The sequence below is a fragment of the Phaseolus vulgaris genome, chromosome 11 (genome assembly GCF_000499845.2).
Source record: "Phaseolus vulgaris cultivar G19833 chromosome 11, P. vulgaris v2.0, whole genome shotgun sequence".
Lineage (NCBI taxonomy): Eukaryota > Viridiplantae > Streptophyta > Magnoliopsida > Fabales > Fabaceae > Phaseolus > Phaseolus vulgaris.
In genome coordinates, this window is record NC_023749.2 from 11,096,872 (window position 1) to 11,119,618 (window position 22,747).

At 33.1% G+C, this 22,747-nt stretch overlaps 1 protein-coding gene, 1 long non-coding RNA gene and 1 pseudogene across 2 annotated transcripts; all 3 read right to left on the bottom strand.

The window, feature by feature from the left end:
- Nucleotides 1-1,968: 1,968 nt before the first annotated feature.
- Nucleotides 1,969-10,941, bottom strand: LOC137830505 (uncharacterized; annotated as a pseudogene).
- Nucleotides 10,942-14,370: 3,429 nt separating this feature from the next.
- On the bottom strand, nt 14,371-16,497 carry LOC137826661 (uncharacterized). Its single transcript, XR_011083567.1, has 5 exons — nt 16,363-16,497; nt 16,203-16,244; nt 15,982-16,049; nt 14,730-14,821; nt 14,371-14,631 (listed from the first exon to the last, which is right to left on the bottom strand). It is a non-coding gene; the product is annotated as an uncharacterized lncRNA (long non-coding RNA).
- A 4,982-nt stretch (nt 16,498-21,479) lies between these two features.
- Nucleotides 21,480-22,526, bottom strand: LOC137834136 (uncharacterized). Its single transcript, XM_068642202.1, has one exon. The coding sequence runs from the start codon at nt 22,524-22,526 to the stop codon at nt 21,480-21,482; it is 1,047 nt and encodes a 348-aa protein (XP_068498303.1).
- Nucleotides 22,527-22,747: the final 221 nt, after the last annotated feature.

Below are 22,747 nucleotides of genomic sequence, written 5' to 3' on the forward strand. Positions count from 1 at the left end.
AAACTTCATTTCAATCTCTAAACAAGTCAAGAAATACGTGTTAAGTCATGCGTCATGCATGCGAGAGTAGTTATAACTTTCTATAAATAATGTGTTAACTCATGCGTCATGCATGCGAGAGTAGTTATAACTTTCTATATAAGTAAAATATTACCGACAAAAACAATTATAGAAAATTTTATATAACTATTTTTGGTTTCAAATATTTATACTTATTATTTAAAAATTTCGGTATTCATTCTTGGATATTTTTGTTTCTTTTATTTCTCATTTAAATTAATATAGGATTTCTTTAGACTAATTTCTACATCAGAATATTAAGCAATATATAAACAAAATATAAAATTATTTTTAATTAATTGAAATTAACTTAGGTATAAGTTGATTTAAAAAAATTTTCTCATAAACTGAAATATTTAGCGAAACCAGGTAAAAGCTATCAAATAAGCATAACTAATTATTAAATCACATCTTAAAGGTTGAGTAATTATATATTTTAATAACTAAAACTTTATATTTTAATTTATTTAAAATTTTTATAATCTCAAAATTTATATAAATTAAATTTCAGGTCAAATTTGTCTAAAAATTTATTCTTCATTATAATTTAAAATAGTTATTTTTTTCTCAATAAAAATAAATACTTTATTACAAAAGGAATAATCAAATTAATAATAAATAAATATAACATTAAATCAATAATTCAAAAGAGTGTAGCAATTAAATAATAAATTAAAAATTATAGTCATAAACATGATTTAAACATTAAGATTTTTTAATATTATTAAAAAATAAAATTGGTAAATAAAACTTACATATTAACCGCGGTTATTTTATAAAATTAATATAAATAACTTATTAAAATAAAATTATTAAAAAGCTATCTTCCCCACTCCAAAAAAAAATTTATAGAATTTTATTTATCGATCTTATTTACCATTGTAGAAAAGTTAATTTTTAATTTTTTAAAACTTTTCTAAAAATTCTTATAAAATGTTAGTGTATACCCTTGATAAATAATAGTATAATCATAATATAAGAGGCATTGGTCATGGGGTGAGGTATTATAATGGAGGTTACTGATCAATTATGTATAATTAATTATATACCCAAATAGTTGTCTAAATAAGACAAGGACAATGACAGTGGAATAAAATTTTCATATATTAAAATAGAAAATTATATTTTTATATGTTGATACAGTGAATTGTCAAATATTATTTCTTTATCTTGAAGTTATACATAAATGCTCTTCTACTATAAAAGTGATTTCCTTTTTTTTTTATCAATATACGATTTATCCATATAAGAAAAAAAAAATAAAAACATGTTTAGAAATGCGAATTTAAAATAAAGTTATAAAAAAAATTAAAATTGTATTTAAAAATAGTGATTATTAAAAAAAAAATTAAAACATCCTCTTAAGCAAGCATACGAGGCTCAGACACTCCTCTTAAATGTGGCGTATCCATATCAGATACACATATCGGACACTAACACTCATACAACACGTATCAGTTAAGGAGAAATACAATAATTTTTTAAAAATTCAAACTTATTGTATAAATTTTTAGTATGATTATAAAAATAAGGAACAAATCCTTTTGAATCACCATGAAAAACATATTTATGCTAAAAAAAACTAAAACATACTTGTAGACATAAATCTTTATATCAATTTATATAATTATATAATTTATAATTATATAATATATAAATATATGTCATACATTTTAGATATTATACGTATCTTTGTGTCCATGTTTGTACCTTATATTAAATTGTGCTTAGTATAATTTTTCTATTTTAAAATTTTGCTTTTAAAAAATATAATTTATTTTAATAAAATCACAAAGAAATTATAAACTTTTTTAGTAAAATAAACTCTATAATGTCATCATTTTTACTAATTCTAACTAAAAATAATTTCTAAAACCTATTATTTTCTTTATGACACCCTCTCATTTGTTACTGACTCTTTCAATTCCGATTGACTTTGAAGATGCGATCATATTCCTTAAGGAAATCTTTCAACTGCTTTTTAAGAGTCTCTGACTGCTTTTTAAGAGTCTCTGACTGCCTTTTAAGAGCATCTACTTCTGTTTCTAAATTTTTAGTCTGTACCTCTGTATTGTCACTTTTGTCATCTTCAAAACTTCGGTTTTGTTTCTTAATAACTTCCATAGTTTTCCTTAGTAAAGATAACTCTCTTATGCAATGGTGCAATCTATCAATCATCATAGAGGAACAGCAATCCTGCACATTTTATACGACACTCTTAACCCACCGAAAGCACTTTTGACATATAAAATCTAATAAATTGAAGTTACTTGAGGTGCAATTGAATACAATATTAAAATTTAATAGTTTTAAAAAAAAAAAATATCAATTAACAATTTATACCTTTTATTCCTAGTGAGTTAAATTTTATATTATATTAAAAGAATAAAAGGTAGTTTTTATTAAAAAGGAAAGGTAAGTTTCAAGATTTGTACTACTTTAAATCATTTAAATTTATTGGAGCCTCTAATTCCTTCTCCCAGTAAATTGGAAACATCAGAAGAAATGTAAGGTTTTACACTTTATTTATTTTACTATTCCTTCCCCTTATCCCTTCCATCTCCCTTTACCTTTGTAACTCCCAATCACACCCAAAAAAGCTAGATCTTAATGCCTTTATAGATTTTGACAAAACACAATGAATACTTTAGTTGTCTTACCAAGTGGAACAGGCTTTTCTTGATGTTTGAAACACTTATTAAAAGGAAACAAAACAATGCAAATCAAGCTAGTAATTGACACAATCAAATAATATTATATTACGTCTTCCACAAAGTAGAAAAGGACCGTCACTCTTATGATCTTAGCATAACATTATATAGTAAACAAATACGCTGATATCATATTTATCACAAAGCTACAGATTACAACGGTCACCATACCATCACTTCATTCTTCAGATATCTAGTTTGAAAGCGTTATCATAAAACAAATAAATAACCCAGGGTAACTAAACCACATCACTTGCATGTTGTTTTTTTTTTTATCAGCAAAGAATTAAGTTAAATTAAGGGGATACAAAAGGGGTATCCCAACCCTTTACATAACCCAAACCCTGTTTTTTAGGACCTCTAAGAGGCATCCCAAAACAGGAGGGAAAAAAGATATATCATAAAAACAGCCCCAAACTACTACTATTGTAATGCTGGACTGCTTCAAAACACTAAACAGCAATTTCACACCACCATAACACCATTAGGTCCTCCCACCAGTTTGACTACTACTTGAAGAGTGACTTTCCGCAACCTCCACACCCAATGGCTAGTGCTGCCTCTCTCAACCTACTATAACAGCGAACATAAATTACCCCCTGCCAAGTTCTTCAGTTTTATACGTAAACCTCCAACAGCTTCAATTAGGCTTTCTGGAAAACCCAGCGATGTGCCTACCACGGCGATTTCCGGTTATCTGATCTTCAGTTCTTCAAGTACAGCGATGATACATACCTACGGCGACCACCGACTACGCACTCACGGAGATCGCCGCTTCATCGACCGACGATCATGTTGGCCTTCTCAACTGCGCTCCTTTCTCTTAACCATACACCTGCAACTCAGCCCGTAACTCATCAACATCGCCCCTCACTTCCAATTATCTGATCTTCTGTTCTTCAACTATTATAAGTGTTTACCATGGTGGTAACAATCCGAACCACCAAAACAGAACCAGACATATACTTTTGACCTCCAACACGAACCAGATTTAGGCACCTACATGTTCGGATCAAACTTGGTACCCAAAACCTCCTGATCACATCACCCTGAAACCATCTCCTCTCCTTTTAGAAGCTCCCACACCGACCTCAGTCTATATAGTGGTGCCCTTCTATTTTATACTTTTAATACAAACAAACGGGTTAAGTAACCAATCCTCAAACGAATATGAATGGAAAGCAGCTTTATGCTTCATCCACAACCAAGACTTGAGTTGTGCCATCTGTAGAATCTCTTCAGCATCAACAACTTGTTGTTTAAACAAAATTGAGTTTCTCTGATCCCAAATACACCTCACGATAGCGGCCCAAATTCCTTTGAGGACCAAATTTTGCTTACTACTGCTTTGGGCTACGTGGAAACTCACAAAGTGGTCCTTAAGGTCGTTGTGTTGGACTAACGTGATACCTAACCATTTGAGGCATAGAGACCACACCTGTTGTGCATACACACATTCTAAGAACAAGTGCTTGCAAGATTCCTCATTATCTTCACATAGCACACAAACTACAAAACTCATCTGAACGCCTCTTCTACTCAGCGCCTCCCTAGTTGGGATCCTATTTACAAGCACCCTCCAAGTTGTTGACAAAACAGTGGGAAACGCTTTTGCTCTCCATAAAGACTCGAAAGCTGCATGATACGTGCCTCCGTTTCCATTAGACAAGGTATTGTAAGCTGCATTGACTGAGTATGTCTCCAGATCCTCTGTCCCCCAGACTCGGATATCATTCTTGGCTTGCTTTACATCAGCCCTTGCAAGATATTCGACAAAGTTTACTTCCAGCTCCGATTCCCATTCGAATCTATCTCGTCTCCATTCTAGCCTCCATTTCCATTCCGAACCTTCCCACACCCCTACATCTTCCACTTTGTACTCCTGATTAACCGACAAAGAATATAGTCTCTGGAACAAGAAATTGAGGCTTGTGTCACCAACCCACACATCCTCCCAGAACCTGACCTTATCCCCCCTACCTAATTTCCAGTGTATCTCCTTTTGGAACCATCCTTCACCACCTCCCTCCCTACACACCTTTACTAGATCTCTCCACCACCATGATTGGTATTTTACTGGTAGATGGGGACTTACTAGTTCCACCCCATACTTTGACTCTAACACCTCCTTCCACTTCCCTTTTTCTTGAGACATAAACCTCCATCTCCACTTTCCTAAGAGAGCAAAGTTGAACTTTCTAATGTCTTTTAACCCCAACCCTCCCTCCTCTTTCGTTTTACAAAGATCTTCCCAACTTACCCATGCAATAGGCCTATTTTCCTTGCCCCATCCCCACAGAAACTGCCTTTGAATACTTATAATGCTTTTGTAGATTGACTCTGGCGCTTTGAAAACTGAAAGATAGAAAAGGGGGATTGCATTGAGAACAGACTTTATAACACACGTCCTTCCTGCCATTGATAAGAACCGCCCCTTCCACACACTTAGCCTTGCTTTGAGTTTGTTGAGAACAGGCTCCCAAAACGCCTTCTTCCTTGGATTCCCTCCCACTTCTAATCCCACTTCAAAAACTTTGAATAGCAAAGGAGATTAATAGACTGCACATTTACACCTGCTAGGCTTGATTTGTGGAAGTTGATCTTCAACCCTGATGCTACCTCAAAACCCCTTAAGATAGACTTCATTACAACCACATTGCTCCATGAGTCCTCACAAAAGAAGAGAGTGTCATCTGCAAACTGGATTAAAGACACCTCTACCTCCTTGTTTCCCACCTTAACTCCGGATAGAAGATCCGCTTTCATTGCTTGTCGAACAAGTCCAGCTAGGCCTTCCGCCACCACTATAAAGAGAAAAGATGTTATGGGATCGCCCTTCCTTAACCCTCTAGTGGGTTTAAACTCCTCTGTGGGACTTCCGTTGACAAGTACTGATACTGTAGCTGATTCTATGCATCCTCTAATCCAATTTATCCAAACATTATGGAAACCCAACCTTCGAAGCACATCGTACAGGAATTCCCATCTGATAGAATCATATGCTTTTTCAAAATCTACCTTGAAGCACAGACCCCTCTTCCCTCTCCTTCTAATATCTTCGATCACCTCATTTGCCAAAAGCACACTGTCTACCAGACCTCTTCCTTCAATGAAAGTCGATTGACTACCATCTAGAAGAGCAGGTAGAACTTTCTTTATTCGCCCTGCTAAAACTTTTGAGATGACTTTGTAGATGGCACCCACTAGGGATATGGGTCTAAACTGATGAAGGTTACACGGGTCCCGTACTTTAGGTACTAATGCTATGAATGAAGCATTGCACCCCTTCGGGATCACACCTGTTTCATGAAAGCACTTCAACGTTGCCACAAAATCAGATTTTAGAAAATTCCAACTCTTCTTGATGAAATTGAAATTGAAGCCGTCTGGGCCAGGACTCTTCATACCCTCACATTGCCATACAGCTGCCTTGATTTCTTCCTCACTAAAGGCCTCAATCATACTCAGGCTTACTTCTGGCAATAAAGAATTAAACTCAACCCCATCCAGTCTCACCCCAAGGTCCTTCGTTGCTTTAAATCTGGATTCAAACAGATTCTTTGCTTCATGCCGAATAGTGCATGGTTCCTCACACCATACACCCCCTATATCAACACCCTTCACTTCATTCCTAAGCCTTCTCCATCTTAAAGACGAGTGAAAGAACCTTGTGCAGGAGTCACCATATTTGAGCCAATTAGTTCTAGCCTTTTGACGTAGAAGGGATTCAATCTTTGCTTCATTCTCCCAAAACCTCCTTACCAAATCTGATCTAAGCTTCTTCTGACTCTCATCCAAACAGCCTCGGCTATCCTGGCAATCCAGGTTTTCAATGTCCTGCAATAAGGACTGCTTTGTAGAATTCAAGTTCCCAAAAACGTCCTTATTCCATACTTTTAGATCCAGTTTAAGGAGTTTAAACTTCTCCTTAAGCACCTTTATGACATTTCCTTGGCCCTCATAGGACCTCCACTTACCCTCCACCATCCCCAAAAAACCTCTCTTTAAGAACCAAGCATCAATAGTTCTAAAAGGTTTGGGACCCCAATCCTTGTCTATGCACTTAATCATCAAAGCGCAATGATCTGAGACTTCCCTCCGTTGGACATATTGCTTGCACATCGGCCATCTCTGCAACCATTCCTCGGAAACTAAGACTCTATCAATCCTACTCTTCGCCGTCCCATTTGCTTTAAACCATGTGTATTTCTTCCCCACAATAGGCACCTCCAATAACAAGTTTGACTCTATAAAGTCATTAAAACCATTTATCTCACTGGAGAAATCCCCCCTATCCACCCCTTTCCTTTCATTCCTGCTTCTAATTGCATTAAAATCTCCACAAAAGCACCACACTTCGACCTGGGAGGCCAATTTGAAACTAGAGAGTTCCTCCCAAAGAAGTTTCTTTTCTCTCAGATTGCAAGCGGCATAAACATTTACCACACAACACCTTTGGGCCGATTTCACATGACTACCCACTGTAGCTATGTAGCCCTTACCCAAGGAATGACTCTCATAGACGAAAGCCTCTTTATGCCACATTGAGAGAAGACTTCCACTGCAATTTACCCCTTCATTATGAATCCACCCAATTTTGTTGTCCCCCCACAGCGAGAAACACCTAGCATCCGTGACTTGCACTGTTTTTGTTTCCTGAAGGCACACAAACTCTGCCTCCTCTGAAGATATACACTGCCTCAGATATCTGACTTTTATTCCTCCCCCCAGTCCTCTAATATTCATATTAAAAATCAATATAAAAAACCATTCAGATTACCCCCTGTTATGCTCTTCATAAACTGCAAATCTCTGTCCTCCATACATTGGTATTCTTGGATCACCTCCTCTTCTTCCCTACGGCAGACTAACCCCATCTGTTTTCCTTGATCCCATAACATAGTTGGTTCCTCTCTAGATTCATAATTTCGAAGGCGAGAATTGAAATTACCAATATCCCCATCCGATAAAGACTTAGATAACGAACCTTCTCTGGTGAACAAATCCTTCCTAGCTTGAGATGACTTCTCCCTCAATCTTACGGACCTCCTTGGATGGGTGCTTGGCTCCACCAGGTCGCGAAGCCCCTTCATTTTCCTCCGGCGAAGAGGAGTTTCACATTTGCTTACCAAATTTGTATCCTCCGCACCCAGCACACAAGGCAAATCAGAGTCATTTTCATCCTTATTTCCTCAGAGGACTCACTTACTTGCTCTGCTAGCGGTTGGGTTCTAGGGACGTTTCCTTCTAACAGAGATTGCGACTTGTCCTCTTTCTGTTGCAAATCAGCCATACCAAAAGCATCCTCTATTCCTTGTCGTTCTGCCTCTTCCCCACCCCGAGCGAAAGCTTCTTTATTCTCTTTTTGTCCTACCTTACAAACGCCTTCCACCATATCAAAGTTATTATTTACTGTGTTGCATACAATCGCAGAGAACGCGAACTCCTTGTTTTCACACGCCGCTGGTTGATTCCCACTAACTTCCATATTCTGGACACGTCCCGCGGCTACTCCTTCCCCTGCTCCACAATCACCGTTGTTTACCCCATGGGCTTGTTGGCAACTTTCCCTGAAATGGGCCTCTATAGGTTTGGGCCTGGAGTTCAAAAAACTTGATATCCCCACCTCCTCTACTAACTTAGCCACAGAATTTTGAATAAGGGCACATGCGTAAGATATTTTTTGATTTGCAAACAGAGCTGACCCGTCCTCAGATAAACCTTGCTTACACAATTCCTTTCTTGTGAAAGGTAAAGACCTCTTTTTCTGACAAACCTCCAACCAGTCTACACATTCCTTTTCCTGTGCTTTCTTTGTCCCTGTCGTTGACCCACCACTTCCTTCTCCGTCGGTCTTCTTCGGCCGCCAACGGTTCACCTCCTCATCCCCTCCTTCTAGGTTGCCTGAATCACCTGAAAAGATTGTGTTTTCAACAAAGGTTTCTGTTGACGAAACACTATCCGACGAGCTATAATGGTTAAGGGCACACTTGCATACAAATTCAGCACCACCATGGGGCTCCACCTCCTCCACAATATTAATATTATACACCACTCCATTAATCCTAAACCCCTTAGACATCTCTGCCTTTGTTGACTGAAGCACACGCACCCGAATCCGAGCATACTCTAAACACTCCCATTTCAGCGTGGCTTCATCAACCTCCACCAGAGTTGCGACTTCCCCTACAACTTTCGATAAACACTCCTTGCTCCACAGCGAAAGAGGCAACCCATAACACCTAACCCACACTACTTTGTAATCTGCTACACATGAAGTTGTCCACGGTTTAATATCTTCAAACAAGCCTTCAAACCATTCCTTATTAAGCTTGACAAAGTTTGCCTTACGTTCTTCTGCTTTAGGTGTCATTAGGACAAGATTATCCCCCAGATATCTTACCATAAACATGTTCATTCCTCCCTTAAAGTACTCTTCCTGTAGGAGCTCAAAGTTAAGCTCGGCTGTCATACGACCAACCAAGCTATTAGTCATCCATGGCAGAGTTACCATTTTAGTCGTTAGGCTCGGGCCCCTCCACTGGTCTTGTGTTCTCTTTCTAACTACATCTGCATATGACTGGGTGACAATACCATTCTTGTGACCTTCCTTCCCACTTTTTTCCCTCCACACCTCCTTTCCTTTCCTCTGCCCAAAAGGATGGACATCTCCACCACTTCTTAATCCTTTAGGATCTTTATGCTCAACACGTTTACGTTCAAACTCATCTCTCTGGTATCTTGGTAGGTTAACATACAGTTTCCTATTTCCAATATAACACTGGTCTAGATCCCTCTCCAGGCTCGCTGCATTGTTGACGTTGAAGAATCTAACGAAATCGAACCTTCTACCCCACCGATTCAGACGCCTGGATATGAACACTTCTTTGACCCTTGCCCATCTCTGGAACAACTTGAACATATCATATTCTCCATGACTATCCGGAAAATTTGAGAAAAAGAACGTAGTAGATGAGCTTGATGAAGGGTACTGTTTACGTTCCACCGTCCCCCTCCAGTATTTCTCCCCCATAACCGATTACCTTGAGTGATAACTGAACAAACTATTAGTTCGTAGCAATAACACTTAATGCAAGATCACTTACTGGGCAGTAGGCTTGGGTCAATCTTAATATCTGAAATATCGTTCGCCTGAACTGCTAAGTGTCATGCACATTTCTATGTCATCGCCTAAAACTCTGCTAACTTAGTTCTCGCCGTGTACTTCTTCTTTCGAGCTTCAACCACAAAGCCATAGGCTTCCAAGGATGCTATTTTCCTCTTAACTGCCAAGGCGTCCTCTGCGGAGCTGCCTCATACCTTGAGCTATCAACTTTTACTTGCATGTTGCTTCTTCCCTCTTTTTGTTCTAATTTTCTTAAAAGAGTAATTTTCCATTTTTTTTTCTTATGATTATCCATGTCAAGTTTTTACTTAACATCTCACAATTCAAATTCAAATAGACAATTTTCCTAAAATTCCAAGCAATCATTATATAAGGGAAGCTGATGGCCATTTCAGTAATTCCATATCCCTTTCCTAAGACACCCTTAATCACCTCCATCCAAAATAAAAACCCATTCACACGAGAAAGTTAGAAACAACCTACCTAATACTGAATAATTCTACACCAATTACTACATAAGATAAGAAATAAGTGAAATCCATGAGCACCATTTCTAAAACATTAAATAGTACTGAAGAACCAATATATAAATAGAAATCCATATTATACAAAGTCGATTACTTTTTAAATACAAGAACTAAAACGTAAAGATTGTTTAGATATAAAAAGATATGGAGGCAAAATGAGTAAGTAATTAAACCCTAAAAACAACACAATGAAATCTTCTATAAAAATCATCACAATCGACAAAAGTAAATAAATAACTCAAACAAACAAAATAAAGGTTATTTTGAGATACCTATAAGAGAAACTTCCAGCATGGACTTGAACATAAAAACTTGATTGGTGGGGTTAAGTACAGCGGCCACAAGGGTGTGTTGCTAAAACTTGACCATGTTGTAAAGGCTGAAAGAGAGAATCACCATCAATGTGGCGCCGAAAGTGTACACCACCATGGGGCCATGACCGCGTTTGAACCGATCGAGAAAAATGATGACAAATTTTCTGAGAGGTCTTGAAAATGAGGGTGAGAATCATAAACATTTCAACATCTTGTTGGAATCACCTTGGATAACTGAAACAAAATATAGAATTATTTTTAATTAATTGAAATTAACTTATGTATAAGTTGATTTACAAACAATTCTCTCATACAAATATTTAGCAAAGTCAGTTCAAAGCTATCAAATAAGCATAACTAATTATTAAATCACACCTTAAATGTTGAGTAATTATATATTTTAATAACTAAAACTTTATTTTTTAATTTATTTTAAATTGTTATAATCTAAAAATTTATATAAATTAAATTTCAGGTCAAATTTGTGTAAAAAATTATTCTTCATTATCATTTAAAATAGTTATTTTTTCTCAATAAAAGTAAATACTTTATTAAACAAAGAATAATCAAATTAATAATAAATAAATATAACATTAAATAAATAATTCAAAAAGAGTGTAGCAATTAAATAATAATCTAAAAATTATAGTCATAAACATGATTTAAACATTAAGATTTTTTAATATTATTAAAAAATAAAATTGGTAAATAGAACTTACATATTAACGAGTTATTTTATAAAGTTAATATAAATAACTTGTTGAAATAAAATTGTTAAAAAACTATCTTCCCCCGCTAAAAAAAAATATAGAATTTTGTAGGGATATCGTGTGCGGAAGCGTGATAATTTCAACAAAAGATTATGAGAAATTAAAGTAACAAGTAAAGTGAGAATGATACCAAAATTTTTAGGTGGAAAACCCCTTTAAATAGAGGTAAAAACCACCGGCAAGAGAGTATGGAAAAGAGAGATGAAGCAAGTGTGTGTTGCTGTTTGTTGTGTGTTACATTGCTTGAAGGAAGCCACTATATATAGTGGTTATAGGAGACAACAATAATAAATACAATTAATGGTAATTAACCTCCCATTGATTGCAATTGATTGTGGCAATTAACCTCCCATTGATTGCAATTGATTGTGACAATTAACCTCCCATTGATTGCAATTGATTATGGCAAGTAACCTCCCACTTATGACAAGAAAACGGAAAGGTGAGTCATAACCCACAAATCTCCACCTTGACTTGCCTTTGACTGGAACACTCTCTCGCCATGAAGTCTTGATTGAGTATGGATAATACCAGCTAAGTTCAGGCAATGATCAAACATAGCCGATGGAAGTGGCTTGGTTAACATGTCTGTAGAATTTTCAGCCGTATGAATTTTTTCAACAATTATATCTCCTGTATCAACAATGTCTCGGATAAAATGGTGTTTAATTGCTTGGTCCTTGAGTGATACTTATTGTTCCTGGTTAAGTGGACAACACTCTGACTATCACAAAATATAACAAGAACATCTTGTTGAAGACCAAGTTCACTTACCAAGCCTCGAAGCCATATAACCTCTTTCATACCTTCTGTAGTAGCAATATATTCTGCTTCAGTGGTGGACAAAACCGCAATGGCTTGAAGTGAAGAATATCAGCTGATAGCAGACCCACATAGGATAAAAATGTAGGTTGAAAGTGACCTTCTTCGATCTAAATCACCACCATAGTCAGCATCAACATAGCCAACTGCTCCTCCGGGATCGGCTCTATGTTGATCAAATACCAAACCAAGATTTGGAGACCCTTTCAGATAACAAAGTATCCATTTAACGGCTTCCCAGTGTGCCTTGCCTGGATTATGCATGAACCTGCTAACAATGCTAACAGCATAAGCTAAATCAGGTCTAGTACATACCATAGCATACATGAGACTTCCAATTGCATTTGAATACGGGACATGTGACATGCGTCTTTTGTCCTAGTCTGATTCTGGACACTGATCTAATGACAACTTGAAGTGGGCGCAATTAGAGTATTAACAGCTTTGCAATCTCGCATTCCAAATTTGTCAAGCATCTTAAGAACATACTTCTTTTGTGATAGAAAAAGATTTCCAGCTTGACGATCTCTGTTGATCTCCATTCCCAATATTTTCTTGGCAGGACCTAAGTCCTTCATATCAAATTCACTGCTAAGCTGAGCCTTTAACTTGTTAACTAAAAATTTATCTCTTGCAACAATCAACATGTCATCAACATATAGCAACAAGTATACAAAAGACCCATCAGATGTCTTTTGAAAATAAACACAGTTATCATAGCTGCTTCTGGAGTATCCATGTCCAACCATGAAAGAATCAAACCTCTTATACCATTGTCTTGGTGATTGCTTCAAGCCGTAAAGAGATTTTTTCAAACGACATACATGGTCCTCCTTTCCAGGTACAACGAAGCCCTCAGGCTGCTGGATGTAAATCTCTTCCTCAAGATTACCATGAAGAAAAGCAGTTTTCACATCTAACTGTTCCAGCTCCAAATCATACAAGACAACTAAAGCAAGTAATATACGTATTGAAGTATGACGAACAACAGGAGAAAATACTTCATTAAAGTCAATACCTTTCTCTTGGTCAAAACCTCTTACAACAAATCTTCCTTGTACTAAGCAAGTGTGTGTTGTTTGTTTGTTGTGTGTTACATTGCTTGAAGGAAGCCACTATATATAGTGGTTCTAAGAGACAACAATAATAAATACAATTAATGGTAATTAACCTCCTATTGATTGCAATTGATTGTGGCAATTAACCTCTCATTGATTGCAATTGATTGTGACAATTAACCTCCCATTGATTGCAATTGATTGTGGCAAGTAACCTCCCAATTATGAAAAAAAAAACGGAAAGGTGAGTCATAACCCACAAATTTCATCTATCAAATTTACCATACATTCACTACAAAAATTTATAATTTTAGTAAAAGGATTATTAATAGAGCTATTATAACTTCCAGTAAGACATACATTGCATTTATAAATAACAATAACAAAATAAATATTCATTTACTTTAGTTGTCTAATTTCACCTCTCGATCTAAATATTCTAGTATTATTATTATTATTATCAATTACTTATCTATAAAATTATATACAAATCATCTCTATTTTTGGATCACTTCATCTTAAAAGTTATATTTATTGTGATAAACAATAACTCCTTGTAGATTCAACAACCCTTAATTATAATACAATTGTCTCGATCCACTTCCCAAATAAAAGAAGTGGGACTTAACAATTCCGCCATCAATTATACATTACCTTTTGTTCTAATAAACAACACAATATAATATAAGTACTTAGAGGTCTTACACACATTACTATACCGATTGAAAACATTTTTTTAATTATATTTTCAATAATCAAATATCGAATGGAAAAGGTTGAAATTATTTATATAATTTTATATGTAATAAATTAATATACGTTTTTTTTTTCATTTGAGGCAATTATACAATATATTATTTCATGAATAACTCCATGCCATACTTAAAAATATGTCATACTTAAAAATATTGCATAAAATTAGTGATAAATATAGTAAAAAATTTATTTATTTGATAGACATAGGTGCTTACAAATATAACCATAAATTTAGTGTAAAATCAAACCTCACATTATGCTTTTCGGATTTTACCGAAATGAAAGTAGCTTCAACACAATTTTTTTTTAAAGGAAGACATAATAAATTATGGTTGATAGCATAATAGATTATTTTACCACCCATAATCCATTAAGCCTTCATGCAAAAATACAACCCCAAATCACCTTCCTCATGCCACATCGTACTTCGATTCATTACGTTAGGGAAGTTGGAGCACTTATTTCACCTTGCTTCTCAAACTCTTTGCTAGTGATGATATTGTTTGAGTCCATGTAAAAAAACATAACATTAATCATTAACCTTCCATAATCCTGACTACTGAAACCATAACCCAATCCACTTACCTCTCAAGACCTTCACAACTTACTAACAACCTTCCTTCTCAAACTTTTCATGTTGATTGAGTGTAGCACATAAATATCTTCACCTTCTTACCCTATAAGACAACATTCTTTGGTCAAACCATACACCATCAACCATAGGGAGTTAAGACACACTAACCTCTTACACAAAATGCACAATTAACTCATCCCTCGTCACTCACAGATTTAATTTTCCACACTCCTTAACTTGCCAACAAAGTCTAGATTAAACTTATGCATGTCGTTTTACTGTGCGCCTTACTCTCTTTCCTTACTTTCTTCGAAAACAACACAAATGAATCTCCTCCATTTTCCAGAAACTAACGTTAACTACACTAAATGCTAAACAATTTCTAAGAATGTGATTACATGTGTAATATTTTTAATATATTTGTTCAAAGAATGTCATGTTTGTATAGGGCGTGTTAATTATTTCCATATAAAACTATAAGGCTTCTTTCTATAATTCAAGTTGTTGAAAGAGGAAACCTTGTGAGATTCATTCCTACTTCATTGTTTTGCCCATGGAATAAAACATGTATTATGCATTGTTATCTATGCATAACTTTTCATTGCTTTATCTCTCAACCTTCCAAATCTGTACAAACATAAGCTCTCATTTTTCAAATACATTATTTCTTAATATTTTATGTATATGTGACCATGACTTGATAAAAGAAAAGGTTAAAAACCATGATAATTGTAAGCAATAATTTAATTGCCCTAATCACAATTATTAGTGCACGAAAGACCAACGTTTCAATCGATATATTTTTTTATCTCCCTACAAAACACTTAAGCGTGGACTATGCATCACCCAAAAATGACCGCTAAAACTCTGAAAACAAAGGATTTTAGCGTCGACTTAGTGAAAGACACAATTAGCGCGGACTAAAAAGACGCTAAGCTGAACAAAACATTTTTTTAGTTTAAATTAAGTGTGGGTTGGACAGATACCTGGACAACAAAGAAAATATTAAAAATAATTTAAGGGTTAAGCCGATACAAAATCCTATCCTATGTAAATATAAATATAAAAAAAAAGTTTCAATTTGCAAGAAACTAGTTTTGAACCTTTTAAAAAACATTCAAAACAAAACCATTCTGATTAATTTCTATTTCAACTAATCAATTTTCAATTTAAAAAATCATCTATCAATTTCACCACAAACAAAAAAATTTAAAATACAGAAACAAACTCAAAATTGAAATAAAAAAAATCCATATAACTCACCTTTCAGGAATTTGAAAACACTCCACCAATTTAGACGAACCCCTTCAATCCCATTGCAATCACAAAATCTTCATTCAACGAAAATAATTTTTAAAAAAAAAACTAAAACAATAACAGCTGTGAGGACTAAAATGGAGTTGCAGTGGTGTAGGCCAATCCCAACAAATAATTCAAAATCTAGAAACAAACTTAAAATTGAAAAAAAAAATCATACAACTCACCAACTTAGACGAATCCCTTCAATCCCACTGCAATCCCAAAATCTACATTCAACGAAAATAAAATATAAAAAACTAAAAAAATAACAGGTTTGAGGACGTGAAATGGAATTGCGGTGTTGTAGTTGGGAAAGAAGAAAATGGAGAGAAAGAGGAGACTCACCTGCAGAAGGAGGAGGTGGGCGACGGAGGGCAACGACGAGGTCGGAGCTAACTTAGGAGAGCAACAAAAGAGGTTGCAAGAGGAGGAGGGGCGAAGGAAATTGAGCGTACCTTGGGATTTTAGATTTGGAAACTGAGTGCGCAATGAAGAAAGTGAGTTGGGTTAGGCTATACAAATAAATGTAAAAAATAACACAATTAAATATATTATAGATAGTGGTATAATAACACATCATTATGATAAAAAAAAATGTAAAAACATTTAGGTTAATTTTCCTACAATTAATTAAATTGAGATAGATTATTAAATTATAATCTAATTATTTTAAATTTATTCTTAAGTAATAATATATATTTGATAGAATAAAATATATTATATTTTAGGATTGTAATATTCAGATATGAAAACTGTATCATTGTGAAAATCTTGCCATTCATCAACCTAGGGATGAGAAAAACTTTAATTAAAATCCATCTTAAAAAAATTGCAAATATTTAATCACTTTTAAAACAATAATAAATTTTGAGTCATGTTATTCTTAATTTAATGAGTTTTTTTTTTAATTTTGTTAATTTAATAAACGGTTAATCCATGATAAAATATGTATTAAAATATATACTAGACAATCCTTCTTCAATCAACAAATTATGTTATTTTGTTCATTATATAAAAATAACATAATTAAATATATTATTCATATATATCTATTGTATTAAAGTTGTGGTATAATAACAAAATTATTGTAATAAAATATATATATTAAAAAACTTAGGTTAATTTTCGTATAATTAATTAAATTGAGATTGACATATTAAATTATAATCTAGTTTGTTTTAAATTCATTCTTAAATGAGTATGTCCAACTACATATTTTAAGTAATAATATATCTATACTTATTTATATCTATATAAAGGATTCTCCATTTTAATTTATTCTATTAATTTATTGCTGATAAAAAACTGTTCTAAATTTTTTTTTTATTTTATCCTTACTTAATATTTTATTTTATTGATTTATTTTTGTTATTTTGACATTTTGTAATTTCAGAAGTTAATAAAACAGTTTTTTTAATTTTAAAATTTATTTTATTTGTTATCATTTAACTAGTAGGGGAGTGGAGAAATTGGTTACCCTACTTTTCTGTTTTAAAGATCTTTTTCTCTATTAAATAAAAATTAAAGATATTTGTTAATATTTGTTGTTAGATATGGACGCAGGAGAGTGAAAATATTGGTACGTTACTTTTCTGTTCCAAATTGATCTTCTTTTCTATTAAATAAATTAAAAATAATTGTGTTCATTTGAAAAGAATGAGTAAGTAAAACTTTGAATTGAAATGTGGGTTGATAGACATTTACTTTAACTCACTCAAACACCAAAAAATGTATTTCATTATTGTTACCCTTACTCTTTTGTTTGAATATTGAAAGAATTATTACTTATCTTGATAGATATATTTGAATATTGAAAAAATTATTACTTATCTTGATAGATAGGTATACTTCTCTTTATAGATATCTATACATAATTTATAATTTATAAAGTGAAAAATATATTTCATTATTTTTACCAATATTGTAATATTTTCAATCAAGTTTATCAATAACTAATTTTTTTATTCAAAAACTAATTACTAGTTTTAATAGAATTTTCTTTTTAAGTACTCATTTTTCTATCCAATAATTTTGAACCAATCAAAAAGTTGAAAACTCATTGCTAAATATTTAAAAGATAAATATTATTGCAAATATTAACTAACATCCCGTGTATCTAGCCATAATAATAGATAATTTTGAAATAAAATCTTTATACATTATTAATATTATATTGCGAATTTTGTGTATCATTGGCCATAAAAACGGACCCAATATGCAAACGCAAGAAGCAGTTGGAGAAGGTAGCTTTTGACATTGTAAACAACTCTCATTCCCAAAGTCACGAAGTGGTTGTTGAGAGATGTGCCCTTTGAGGTTTATCTTGGTGTTCTTCTCCGCCGTGCTCGCCAGTTATTTTGCGTGGGAAACAGTGCATTCTTCTCCACCGTTTAGCAGATAGCACACCTATAAGGGCCAGTATTGGCATCCCACTAATAGTATTATCATGCATAGCACAAGCGAGGTGGTGCACCCACGCAGCCTCCCACAACCACCCCACTATCACTGCCCCAGCAACACCAGTACCTGCACCCCTGCTCCAGCTTCTTCTCCTCCATTTGCTGCAACTTTCCCAGCTCAGTCATATTGGGAATGTGTAAGATTTTTGGGGTGGTAAAGCATTGACAATGGAGGGAGGGAGGGTCTGAAGAAATGGAGAAAGGGGAAAGCGGAAAAGGGATGAGAGAAGGCGAAGAATTAATAAACCCCACGTCTGCAAACCAATACCATAAGTGTAAGTGCCAATTTAGATAACTGTTGATGAAAACTTAAAAGAATGGACCAATTTAAATATTTTTTAAAAAGCATAAGATTAAATTAATTTGTTTTAAAACCACAGTGCTAAATCCAAATTTTGATTAAAGTACATCTTAAAAATATTACCAAAACAAATATTTAATCACTTTTTAAGACTTTAATAAATTTTTTGATTTGTTATTTTTAATTTAATGAGTATTTTCTTTCTAATTTTGTTAATTTTAAAAAAAATTTAATCCATGATAAAATATGTATTAAAATATATATTAGACATTGATTTATCATCATTCGTTACAAGAAAATAATTAAATAGAAATCAAGTTTAGAAAAAAAAAATTAGTTGATATACTAACAAAATTATATATTATTTTAGAGATTAAAAAAATTATTGGTATTTAAATTAGTTTTATTATTGATAAATCTAAATTAATTTATATTATTGATAAATAATTTATAAATTAGTATCTAATTAGATACCAACTTTAGAATATAAATAATTGGTAGCTAGAACTTAGTAACTAATTAGATACCAATTTAGAAACTATTTATCAATAATAGAATTTAATTTAGATATCAATAATTTTGTTTAGTCTTTAAAATAGTATCTAATTTAGTTAATATAAAAGCTAATAATTTTTTGTCTATAAAATTGATTTCTATTTAATGATTTTATAGTAGTGAATCAACAAATACCTATCTAAAAATCGTATGTAAATGTCACAATGGTTCAACGCCTCCATAAATATTCAAATACTTTACAATTAAATATAAAACTTACAATTATAACAAATTTTTTTAACAAATTCCATATTTTAACAATTTATAAGAACAACACAATTTAAATTGTCAATTTATAGTTTCACTATTCAAATTCTTTTTATTTAGAACCTTAAAATTAAACAACATCACAAAAACAAAAATTTCTTATATTTGTTTTCAAATAATAGAGTTTTTTTTTTTTTTAACTTCAAGTTCAATAGTACATTAAACATTAAATATCAAATTAACTTCTCTAAAATTTGTATAGTAATTGATATAAAAATTTAAAACTTATAAATACTTATTTATATTTTATGCTTAAAAAACATGTTTATTTTATATTTAATATATTACAAATTTTCTTAAATTTGCTTTTTTCATTAATTTTTATTTATTTTAAGTACTATTTTATATCTTATGTTTTTAATTAAATTATTATTATGTCTCTTACCATTTCTTTCTTAAGCTTTTCTTATTTTTATTTTTATGAATTTAATTATTAAAATTCTTATTAATTATATTATAAAATTAATAAAAAATAATAGTACTTCTTTTAATTAATTTAATTACTTATAATTAAATTAATTATAATATTTAAATACATATAATATAAAAAATTAAACATTTATGTGACAGATAAGTAGACGTATATAACATATGAATAAAAAAACATGCAGTGTCGACTTAGTCCACATTAACTTATCTAATTATTTTTAAAATTATATTTTTTAGCGTCTCATAAGTCGACGTAAACTATTTTTTTTTATCTAATGTCTAAGTAGAGTGAGTTTGGTCCACGCTAATTTGTTTTGTCCGCTTATTTTGACTTGACCCACTTTATTTGTGTCCAACCATGAACTCATGCTAATACGTGACAACTAATTCGTCTTTTTCTTCTAGTGTCTTGTGATTGACTTCATATAATTGTTTTTTTTAGACATTTTTTTTCACGATATTTTACATTGCACATCAATATAACAAATAAATATAATTACTTATATTGGATTTTATGGAACATAAGAGTAGCGGTAGGAATCAGTGTGTGCACAGAGATGGGTAAAGACAAACCCTATTCACGAATAATAGAGAAGAAGATAGAATGAAAGAGAAAAGAAAATCTGAAATTGAATCTAATCTGCAATAGTTCAAACACGTGTCTTAGTTATGGTGGTAAAGGTACATATATAGAAAAGCAAAAAAAAAATAGTAAAGGATTACATAATGGGTCAAGCCCAATAGAGCAATAAAGGATTACATAATGGACCAAGCCCTATAGAGGCAAAGAAAGCATGCATACTAAATTCAAGTCCATTATCAATACGTATTGTTTTAATTTTCGTATGAAATTGAGTTTCCACATAAAGAGTAAAGTTTATGATATGGTTACGAAGCATGATAACCCAAGTATAGCGTGAATAATCATCAACAACAGTCAATAAGTATTTAAAACCTTGCATAAAAGTAATAGAGCAAGGACCCCATATATAAAAAATGTACAATATCAAAGATACTTGCAGTAGTAGTATTGCTTAAAGAGAAAGGTAGTTTCTTTTGTTTGGCTCTATTACAAGTATCACACAAATCAAGTTTATGAACACTAATAAAAGGATATTGAGCACTCAAGATAGTTAATCTTTCATGAAAAGGATGACCCATTCTATAATGACATAGATGTTTATCCTTAATATTGCTAATTATAGAAGGAAAGTGAATCTGTGGTGTTGTGTGTGAGGGAACAGAAAGAGCATTAAAAAGGTACAACCCGGCAGTAGCCTTAACTATACCAATCTTCTCGTGTGACAAATTGTCCTGTATTATACAAAGAGTAGAATTGAAAGTTAAGGTACATTTAAGCTGTAAAGAAAGTTTAGATGTTGAGATAAGGTTCAATTTAAAATGTGGTACATATAACACATCAAGAAGATAAAATTTATCAGAAAATTTTGCTAATCCAGAGTAGTGTGAAAAACAGTGTGACCATTAAGAAGATTAATTAAAACAGGAGAAATTTTGGTGTAATGTGTAAAAACAGAAAGATCAGTGAATACATGATCAGTGGCACCAGAATCAATTATCCAGGAATTATGAATAGTAGGTGTAAAAGACAATGTATTACCTGCTGGAGACTGATTGTTGGGATTGTTGGTATCAACCGAAAAGGTGCCAAGCTGATTTACTTGTGCTTGAGCAGTAGTGGCGGCAGTAATATTATGGCGCAGGAGGTCATTTAAGAATTGACATTGTTGAGAGGTTAGCTGGAAATCTTTCACATCCTGTTCTTTTGAAATGTTATCAATAAAGAGATCATCAGTAGTAATCAGATTATGAATCTGTGTGTGACGAGTGAAATTCTGAACTTTATATCTAGGAGAAAAGCCGTGTTTCTTGTAGAAGGTATCAATGGTGTGACCAACTTTATTGCAATAGGTACAAAATTTTCCACCAGAATAGACTCTAGTATTTCTAACATCAGTAGTAGGAAATCCGACTTTCCTAAAGCAAACAGTCTCACTATGGCCCAGTTTTCCACAAAAATCACACAAAAGAGGATTTGACGAAGTAGTGCGACTAACATTAGTGCTATGAGGAGAAGGTAGAGGCAGAATAGTGGAAAGTTGACGTTCTTGTTGGACAGCTAAAGAGAAAATTTTAGGGAAAGGAGGTATGGGATCCATAAGCAAAACATGGGAACGAATATTACTGTATTGATCATTCAAACCCCTAAGAAAATGCATAACACGGTCTTCACATTTTCTTTGGGTCATCACAGTTTGCACAAAACAAGAACATTTAACAGAACAGGTGCAAAGGGGATTAGGACGAAAATTATCTAGCTCATCCCAAATTATACGCAGTTTGGTAAAATAGTCAGTGACACAAAGATCACCCTGACTTAAAGATGCGACTTCTAATTGTAAATCAGAGATGCAGGATAAATCTCCTTGAGAGTAACGGGTTTTCAAATCGTTCCAAATATCAATAGCAACATCCATCCAGATTATACTCTACCTAATGGGAAGAGAAACAAAATGAACTAACTAGAACACCACCATGTTATTGCAGCGTATCCACGCAGGAAAATTAGGGTTATCTTGTGACGGATGAGGGTTATCACCGAGAATGAACTCTACCTTGTTCTTGGCGCTTAGAGCAGTTATCATTGAGCAGCTCTAAGAATGGTAGTTGGTGGAATCGAGAACCGGAGAGACTAGAG

Coding starts and splice junctions, on each gene's coding strand:
- LOC137834136 (XM_068642202.1), bottom strand. CDS start 22,526: ATGGATGTTGCTATTGATATTTGGAACGATTTGAAAACCCGTTACTCT.